The sequence below is a fragment of the Podarcis vaucheri genome, assembly GCF_965113315.1.
Source record: "Podarcis vaucheri genome assembly, chromosome: 13".
Taxonomy (NCBI): Eukaryota; Metazoa; Chordata; class Lepidosauria; order Squamata; family Lacertidae; genus Podarcis; species Podarcis vaucheri.
Genome location: NC_138751.1, coordinates 33,469,894 through 33,480,136, shown reverse-complemented (window position 1 = coordinate 33,480,136; position 10,243 = coordinate 33,469,894). Strand labels below are relative to the sequence as shown.

Sequence of the window (10,243 nt, the reverse complement as noted above, 5' to 3'; positions counted from 1 at the left end):
GGGTGCCACTACCGAGAAGGCCCTCTGCCTTGTTCCATGTAACCTCACTTCTCGCAGGGAGGGAACCGCCAAAAGGCCCTCGGCGCCAGACCTCGGTGTCCGGCCTGAATTATGGGGGTGGAGAGGCTCCTTAAGGTATGCTGGGCCGAGGCCGTTTAGGGCTTTAAAGGTCAGCACCAACACTTTGAATTGTGCTCAGAAATGTGCACATGCACAAAAAAGTCTGTCTGCTGTACACATGCACCAAGTCCGTGCTTTATCACCACCCCCACCACTCCCAATTGGTTCCCTACAGCCAAAACCCTAGGTTGAGAAGAAAGGCAGCTAGATCGCCTGGAAATATTGACCTCCACCCCAGCTTTCCTGGACTTTCGGGTTGTGTGGTATGGATTTGGTTTGCTTCAGGAGAAAGACTGCAAAAGGCAACTCTTACTCTGCACAGTTTCTGGCATAGCTAGCGTCAAAAGAAGGTCCTGAGTGTTCCACCCACCCGAATGTCATCGGGGTCGAGGCTGTGCTCGCTCCAGGCTGACGTGATGCTGCTGTTCAGGTAGGAACCCGATCGCCTCAAGTCCAGCTCGTCCTCGTACACCTCGGCAGCAATTTCCTCCCGCAAGGGCGACCCTGCATGCAGGAACTGTGGGGGGAAAGACATGGGTTGCTGAATCTCCTTCAGCAGTACATTGCCAGTCTTCCCATTTCAAGCTTGCCGCTTCCCAAAAAGCTCAGAGACTGATTACAGAAAAAATGCCTCTCTTTCTAGACTTAGGGCCATCTGCATCTTAAGACTGCATTTGCACTATGCTCTCCCCCAGCTCATTTACTCACTGTGTTTACAGAGCTGCCTCATAACAGGTGTTCTCTGGGTGCCCTAAAAAACAAGTCAAAACAGCATGGTATGCTTGGATAGCTCAGTCGTCTTAAGAGTGTGGTGTCAATAATAATAATAATAAATAATTTTATTTATACCCTGCCAAAGCCAGGCTCAGGGTGGCTAACACCAGTAAAATTACAATGGAAACATAATAGGGGGGGACAAAAAACCCCCTCAATTTATAATACAGGTTAAAATGCAATTTAAAAAGCAGCCTCATTTTAAAAGTAGCCCATAAATCAAAAACGTAAGGGAAGGGTCAGACTGAGTCCAAACCAAAGGCCAAACGGAACAGCTCTGTCTTGCAGGCCCTGCGGAAAGATGTCAAGTCCCGCAGGGCAATAGTCTCTTGTGACATAGCGTTCCACCAAGTTGGGGCCAGTACTGAAATGACCATGGCCCTAGTTGAGACCAATCTCACCACCTTGCGCCTTGGGGACCTCCAAAATGTTGTCATTTGTGGACCTTAAGGTCCTCCGCAGGGCATACCAAGGTTGCAGGTTCAGTCCCTGTTTGGGACAACTGCATATTCCTGCATTAGGGCTAGATCAGGCATAGGCAAACTCGGCCCTCCAGATGTTTTGGGACTACAAATCCCATCATCCCTGACTACTGGTCCTGTTAGCTAGGGATGATGGGAGTTGTAGTCCCAAACATCTGGATGGCTGAGTTTGCCTATGCCTGGGCTAGATGATCCTAAGGGTCCCTTCCGACACTACAATTCTATGGTTCGGTGAAACAATAAAAAGGGCAACAAATTTATTTTCTGAAAACCCTGGAACGAAAGGAAAGCACAGTTTGAAAATTAAAGCTGAGAGACCCAGGCAGTGGGAACACAAGTCGGTCCGTCCCCAAAAGCCCTGGGTGAGTAAAAAGGTGGCTCTGCCTGGGACCATAGAGATCACCAGTTCAGAGTTTTATTTTGTAATGCCAAGTGAAGTGTATGTTTTCAGTACAATAAACTTTTATCGTGCCCCTTCTAATGTAGTGTTCTGTTGCCTTAATCAGCCAGCTACATAGGTTCACATGCGGGGCAGGAAGTTCATGGCTGTTTGGTGGCCATTGTGAGAAGCGGGTGCTGGACTTAGATGGAGCATGGGCCTGATCCTGCAGGGCTCTTCTCATGTTCTTACTCATCCTTGTCTGTCCCCAACAGCTAGTATTCAGAGGTATCCTGCCTCTGCACAGTTTTTGTAATGAATTCTGGAGTTTTCATACCTTTGGGATGAAAAGAAGTGCAAGCGTCATGGTGGTGGTGACATGCGTATGAATAAAAAACAGCAGAAGTGTCCAGTCAGGGTGCAAGGAAGGAACCATGAAAAACCTGAAGCCAGAAATAAATGGGGTGGCAGTGCATTAGAGGGAAAAGGTGGATAGGAAAATTAAACTGTGATACATTCTTTGTTAGAACGATGGCAGGCTCATTTATAACACACACGCACACACAGAGCAGTGTTCAGTTGAATTTTGGAATCCTCTCCTGCCGAAATTAGTGGCAGCCTTGACAAACTTTTAGCACTTTCTACTTTCGCTCAGCACTTTGCATGTATTGCAGTCGTACCCTGGATCCCGAACGCCTTGCAAGTCGAACGTTTTGGCTCCTGAACACTGCAAACCCAGAAGTGAGTGTTCCAGTTTGCGAACGTTCTTTGGAACCTGAACGTCTGACGTGACTTCCGTGGCTTCTGATTGGCTGCAGGAGCTTCCTGTAGCCAATCAGAAGCCATGCTTTGGTTTCCAAATGTTTTGGAAGTTGAACAGACTTCCGGAATGGATTCCGTTCCACTTCCAAAGTACGACTGTATCTTCCATAGTACTTACCACAATCCTGAAAGGTAGGCTGTCGTCGTTAAGCTGCTTTCATCACAAAAGTGACTCAAGCACAATACAGACACTTTAGCCAGTTACAACAAACACAACCAAGAGAAACCTTTTTTTAAACACACACAACACACACACACACACACACCTCTCTCTGCAAATCAGGCAGGTCTTCTAGATCCTGCCCCACTAAAAGGCAATGAGTACAGTACTTGAAACCTTTCAAATTAAGCGCTAAAAGCCCAGATAAAAGGGAAAGTTTTTGCCTAGCGCCAAAAGAAAAATAAAGATGGCACCATAGGAAGTACCCTAGGGGAAAGCATTCCCTGAGTGGGGAGCCACCAGGGAAAAGGCCCTGTTCCTCCTCCAGCCGTGCCACAGAAGGTGCACAGGGAGAACGTCTCCTGATGACGACCGCTGGGTCTGGGTTGGTTCACATGGGAAGAGGCCATCCTTGAGGCATTGGGGTTACTATCAATCTAATTGCAGGTGTCGTGTGCTGGGGCTAAGAGGAGATTGCCTTGCCCATTGGCCATCTTCCGATCTCCTGGCAGAGGCAAGCTTTGAACCTGGGACTTCCCGGCTCTCAGCTCATGCTCAAAGCACCTACACTATGCCAAGCCCAAAACAGAACTCCTCTGGGTCCCACTATTATGGCAATTTGTACAACCAGTGAGGCCAGATACTGCAGGGGAGCAGATTTGGGGGAAACTTGAGAAAGTTCCTAACAGTTTGACTGTAGAAATCAGGTGCTTCAGGAACTGGTAGGGTCTCTGTCACTGGAGGTGCTGCAGCAGGGTCTAAACAGCCCACTTTATCTGGGTTTGCACCCTGCATTGCAGATCCGGCCTGAGCAAGGCAGTGGGGGTTGCAGCAGATGGTTTTCTACACCATGCATTTAAAGCATGTTCAGTGCTCATTCAAAGTACATGCAAACCCTCTGCTGCAAAGAATCCTGTGAACTCTAGTTTGCTAAGGGAATTGTAGCTCTCGGGGGGGGGGGAGAACTACAGTTCCCACAATTATTTGGAAGGCAAGCCCATGTGCTTTAAATTTATGATGTGGATCTGCTCAGCATCCCTTCCAGTTCTGTGATTCTCACCTGACAACGTGAAAGGCAGCAGAAGTTATCAGCTCGTTGTGGAGGGCGATGCCCATGTAGCGAGGCTCGTGGAAAGCAGAAGGGACAGCCCGAGTGGCATAGCAGAGAAAACTTCCCCAGAACAGGAACAGCATCTCGGCTGCACAGCGAGAGATAGGGAAGAGGAGGCAAAATGAACCATTCTCCATGCGGTAAGGTTTTTGCCGCTTGCCTCTTCTGTCCCTCTCGCCCCCCCCCTGCCTCCCATGGTTATTTTCCCCCTCTGCAGACAGCGGTGACTCATTGATCTGCAGTGAGCACTTTGTGCATGCCCAGAGGTGCCTGACTCCCAAGGTGCACCATGTGGCGTATAAGCGATTCAGGCACCAGAGCCTTTCAGGGGCCTCTTAAAATGCAGCCTGGGCAAGCCCCGCTCAAATTAAGGATGGGTCGGTTCTGTTGTTTCCTCACCGTCCGTGACCCCACACATGCCTGCGCATCGGAGGTGGGGAACCTGTGGCTCTCCAGTTGCTGTTGGACTACAACTCCCATCATCCCTGGGCACAGACCATGCTGACAGGGGCTGATGGAAGTTGTAGTACAACTGTATCTGGAGCGCATTGCATTCCCTAGCCCTGCTGCACATCCGCTCAGCTGGACAACCGAACGTGAAATTGATTCCATCTATTGTGCATGTGTGATTTCTTGGGAAGTCGTGGGGGTGCCAGTTTTTTTGGGGGGAAGCTGATGGCATGGAGTGGGCAGGGACTGGGTTAGAATGAGATGGAAATGGGATCTGGGGCAGGGAAAGAGTGGGGTTAGGATCACGGAGAGGAGAAACTAAATATGGGGCAATAGAGACAGCACTGAGGGTGGGGTGAGGAAGAGAGATATTTTTAAAGTGATGTCAGCTCTGTCTTTCACAATCGATCCACAAACACCCGTCACATACATGAGCAATTGATTACTGATGTTAAAATCCATTGAGGGACGGATGCCAACCTAGTTAGAGAGACAGCAAAAAAATAAATAAAGGCAAAGGACCCCTGGACGGTTAAGTCCAGTCAAAGGTGACTAGGGGGTTGCAGCTCTCATCTCACTTTCAGGCTGAGGGAGCTGGCGTTTGTCCACAGACAGCTATCTGGGTCATTTGGCCAGCATGACTAAACCGCTTCTGGTGCAATGGAATACCATGACGGAAACCAGAGCGCACGATAATGCCGTTTACCTTCCCACCACAGCAGTACCTATTTATCTACTTGCACTTGCGTGCTTTCGAACTGCTAGGTTGGCAGGAGCTGGGACAGAGCAACAGGAGCCTCACCCCGTTGTGGGGATTCAAACCGCCGACCTTCTGATCGGCAAGCCCAAGAGGCTTGGTGGTTTAGACCACAGCACCACCCACGTCCCATTAGAGAGAGACAGCATACCTCTACCAGGTAAAGAAAAGAGACTCCTAAGATGAAACCACCCCCACCCCCATAATGGCTGGAACGCTGCTCGGTCTACAGGTTATGTATAATTCCAGGCTGTTGATGCTGAAGGGGACTTGGCAGAAGCAAGCCAAACATTCATGATCGCGGCAGCTTGCTTCCTGGTTTTTGTCTACTGTCACAGGAGGAAGTGAACCTTGGCAGACCTTATGGGACTCCCCAAAGAGAGCAGGCCCGGACCAAGGGGAGCCTGCATGTGGCAGAGAAGCCAGAGGCTAATGAATTCAGGCCATCGGATTAGGGTTCCTCACCCACAACCATCATGTAGTCCCAGCGGTCGTGGTCACAGATGTAAAACTGGAGGCCCCTGGTGGTCTGGGAGCGGACCACCAGCGGGATGTTCTTTTCTATGTTCTCCAGCATCCCGACAGTCCAGGCTGCTAAGAACCAAAGCACCAAAAGCAGAATCAAGGCCAGCATCTTCAGCACCCGGCCGCTGGACATGTAAGGAACTCGCTGGGCCGTACGGGAGAGAAAGACCTTCAAGACCCTGTTGGGTAGAAAGGGAGAGGTGGTCTGAGGAAGAGGAAGGTGACGATGATATATATATATATACACAAAGGGTGTTGCTCAAGGGAGAAGTGGTCGTAGCCGACCGATGTTGGAACCAAACCACCTTCGACATTGATCACTGGGTGCTTCCAGGCAAACCTGTTTATTGCGTGAATCATCCTGATTTACAGGGAAATCAGACAACATTGGTTATTTGATGGGCATTTGTTCCAGTTTGTTTGCAGGGGGGTTAGACGCTGCTGCATCAAAGCAGATGTCATCCCACACTTTCCAGGGCATTTCCTCCCCATCTAATGCTTTCAGTGGATCTACTCTAAGTATGGCTGCCACCACATACAACCCATAGATTGCATCCAGATGTACATACTTTTTAACGGTGAGTTTGCTTCGGCAGCACACTTGCCAGCTTTTGGTCAGACATGCAATCTTCTTCTGGGCTGAGCTTACCCTTCCTGTTTGTTGCAAAAGCTAGTTAAATACAGCACTGATAGGCTGGGAATTGATTGATTTCCTCTCTCCTTTCTGAGGCTGCTTTTTAAAAAGTTTCCCTTTTTTAAAAAAAAGAAAAACCCACTTTTTAAAGGTGGAGATGAGTACCTGAGTAAATGTACATTTTGGGCATAAAAATAAAGATGGCTAACCCATATGAGGAGAGAGGGCAAAGTAGACCACCAAATCTACAATCAATTTGTTGGCCCATATATAATATCCATCAAATGGGTTGCAAAGGCAGGAGAAAGTCAGACTCAGGCCACGAGGAGCAGATAATGCAATTTGCCCTGATCCACTTTTATACCTATATGCACCCTTAAAGGTAAAGGTAAAGGTACCCCTGCCCGAAGGGGCCAGTCTTGACAGACTCTGGGGTTTGTGCGCCCATCTCACATCTATAGGCCGGGGGCCAGCGCTGTCCGGAGACACTTCCGTGTCACGTGGCCAGCGTGACAAAGCTGCATCTGGCGAGCCAGCGCAGCACACGGAACGCCGTTTACCTTCCCGCTGGTAAGCGGTACCTATTTATCTACTTGCACCCGGGGGTGCTTTCGAACTGCTAGGTTGGCAGGCGCTGGGACCGAGCAGCGGGAGCGCACCCCACCGCGGGGATTCGAACCGCCGACCTTTCGATCGGCAAGCCCTAGGCGCTGAGGCTTTTACCCACAGCGCCACCCGCGTCCCTATATGCACCCTTACCCTAGTTTAATAGTAATTCCCAGGGAACTTTGGAAATTGCTGTTCTATGTGGAGGCCAGGGCCATACCAGAATTTGCAGCACTCTTGCCAAATCACAGTTCCCAGAATTCTTTTGGGGGAAGCCGAGGTGGTATAAAGGCCAAGAAAGACACACTGTGTAGCTATATGAATTACTCAGACCTCTCTGACTAGAGTCAATATGCTGGGCTAAAAGGGTCTGGGCCCCAAATGCTAATTTTTTATGGTTCTTTGTTTTCTTAAGCCCCTGGGGATCAGAGTGAATATTGCAAAGCAACCCCCTCTTTTGGAAAATCAAGGCACAACACCAGTCGTGGCCCGTGGCCCTCAAGGTAATCCTACCTGTACAGTTTGAGGGTGATGGTTCCATAGACAATGGCGAAACCCAGCATGCGCACCCAGCGCAGAACAATGCAGCGGAAGATGCTCGGTTTGAAGTAGAGGATAAACACCTGTATGAAAGGAGATTCCAGGGATGGCATATACATCAGGAGGACCCTTTTAACAAAGCAACACTGGTCTACATGCATACATTGGAAAGGACACTGGCTTTTTGCATAGGGCTCCTCTAGGCAGAAATTCGTGGAAACATAGAATTGTAGAGTTGGAAGGGACCACAAGCGTCATCTAGTCCAACCCCTTCTGCAATGCAGGAATCTTTTTGCCCAATGTGGGAATCGAACCTGTCACCCTGAGGTTAAGAGTCTCACGTTCTGTCTCTCTCGCAAGAGTTGCAAGAATTGAACTGGATCATTTGGTCTGCTCTCCTGGTGGGCCAAAATTTACCTGGGAGATCTCTCCCAGCATGTCTGTCTCTAGAAAAATCAGAAACTCTTATTTTCCCATTACCCAACATTTCAACTCAAACCTACAAACGTTTTCAACTGTTTGCAATTTTCTTTCATATAGAGTATAAATTTGCTCCAGTCCTTTTGAAACAGTCCATCACGCCGATTCCAGATCTTCCCTGTCAGCTTTGCCAACTCCATGTATTCAACCATCTTTATCTGCCAATCTTCCAATGCAGGAAGCTGATTTACATATAAGAAGGTGAGTGCTAAAAGATGAACATAAGGTAAAAAAGTGGATACAGAAATGTGAAGAAATTGGTAAAGTTGTGTGGAAGTCAGTTAGAGGGAGGGAAGGAGGTCGATGCTTTATTTAAGCAATGTCTTAAGTTATGGATTTTTGATATGGAAATGTAATGAAACATGAAAAACTTAATAAAAATCATGTTAAAAAACAAATCAGAAACCCAATATTAAGAACATGACAACTGGCCCCACTGGGTCAGGAAGAGGCCCTTCGGGGAGAGAGGGGCAACAGTGGAGGAAATTGTTCCCTGGCCTCACCTGTTAGGAGGACCAGGTCAAGAGTGACAAAGAATACACTCCCCGGCTAAGAAAATAAGGGTGGCATGCTCAGTCTCTCTCAGACTCAGCTTGCTCTCTTTGGTATTGGCTAGTTACATACCCCGAGGGCTTTCACAGTCTCCATCCTTTGCTGTTAGCTCCCAGAATCCATTTCTGTGCGTTAATATAAAACTTCTCAACCTGCAGGCTGTGCTTTTCATGGCTAAATAGCCACCAAGGGACGGGGGATGCATATATTCCATGAAGTGCAGAAATCAGCTTGGGGGACATAGAACTCCATGGCTTGAGAAACCCAGGTTTGTTGAGAAAACCCCAGCAACTTTCTGGTCCTCAAGACTGAGAAAACCCAGTTTGAACACATGCAGGCGATACCCAGGGAAATCTCAAGAGGTGGGAGAATTTCCAAGGGTCAGTGGGTAGGGTTTCAGGGCCCTGCAGAGCTCTTCACCTGCCTCGTCAGATTCCCCTTCTTCAGCGGACGAGGTGGAGGACTCTGAAGTCAAACTGCATGCAGGGCCCGTCCCAGAAGCATGTCCACAGGGTAGGACCATGCAACATACACAAGTATGTGCAAATGTTATGCAAAGATGTGTCCTCTGTTTCCAATGATGCATTTCCTTTTGTGGAGGGCAATTTATTTATGTATTTCGTTTATACGAATATGAGGCTGGGACAGAGTGAACGGCCCAAGGTCTCCCCATCAGCTTTATGGGCGAGTTGGGATTTAAACCCTGGTTTCCCCTATCGCCTAGCCCAGCACTCATAACAACTGCACCACCCTAGCCACCCTAGACTCAACCCATTAAGTATCTGAACCCAGACACTCACAGGAAAGTAGAGCAGGAGCGAGCCGAAGAGTATCATCTCCAGAAGAATGACTCCCGAAGCTCGAATCCTCTAGGGGAAGAGAGATGAACATAAGAGGAGCAACCCAAGGCAACCAAGGATGGTGGCTTTGGAGACAGCACAAATGTTCAAGTTAGAAGACGATGCTGAGCAGGATGACGATGGTGAGGAAAAGCAGAGGGCCTTTTTGGTGGTGGCACCTGCCCTGTGGAGCGCCCTCCCATCAGATATCAAAGAAATAAGCAACTATCTGACTTTTAGAAGACATCTGAAGGCAGCCCTTTATAGGGAAGTTTTTATTGCTTTTGATGTCTTACTGTGTTTAGTTTGTTGGAAAGCCACCCAAAGTGGCTGGGTGTCAGGCTCCAGGGGCTTGGCTCCCCCCCCCCAACTGTTGATAAGCAGGACAAAGCAAAAAGAGCCCCTTTTGCTGATCACAGCAAAAGAACAATGCATCCATTCTCAGAGTGAAGGTGCTCCTATTTAAGCTTCCCTCCTACTCCCCCCCCCAAGTTGTCTCCATCACTTCCCACTTCTTGCAACCTGCTCTCACGACCACTTAGCCTTCTGCGTAGCAACCTTATCAGCTCTGCTTGCCCTTGGAGAGAGAGGCTGGATATTTTCCAGCAAAGGGGAGTCAGTTATCTCTCTCTCTCCCTGTTCTGCTTCTCCAAGCTGTTCCTCATTCAGCTCTGCCCAGCTGTTGCTTTCTGAACTAATAAATAAATAAAAAATAAATAAATTATTATTATTATTATTATTATTATTATTATTATTATTATTATTATTATTATTATTACAGTGGTACCTTGGGCTACAAACACCTCGGGTTACAAACACTTCGGGTTACAGACTGCTAACCCGGAAGTAGTGCAGTATTTTTCGCCCTATAGGACGCACCGGCCCATAGGACGCACCTAGCTTTTTGGGGGGGAAATCAAGGAAAAAAATTTTATTTCCCCCCCAGGTTTGCGCCTCCCCACTATCCCCTGAGCTTGTGGGGCTGGTGATGGGGAGGAGCAAGCTTGCTTCT

The 10,243-nt window shown here is 48.4% G+C and overlaps 1 protein-coding gene across 1 annotated transcript in view; it reads right to left on the bottom strand.

The window, feature by feature from the left end:
- GPR179 (G protein-coupled receptor 179) overlaps positions 1-10,243 on the bottom strand; it is a 45,560-nt gene that overhangs the window by 10,576 nt on the left and 24,741 nt on the right. The window contains exons 5-10 of the mRNA XM_082197156.1: positions 9,193-9,261; positions 7,334-7,443; positions 5,521-5,759; positions 3,798-3,936; positions 2,093-2,198; positions 491-637 (exon numbers count right to left, since the gene is read on the bottom strand). Of these exons, the coding sequence (XP_082053282.1) occupies positions 491-637; positions 2,093-2,198; positions 3,798-3,936; positions 5,521-5,759; positions 7,334-7,443; positions 9,193-9,261 (810 nt within the window). The remainder of the gene's footprint in view (positions 1-490; positions 638-2,092; positions 2,199-3,797; positions 3,937-5,520; positions 5,760-7,333; positions 7,444-9,192; positions 9,262-10,243) is intronic.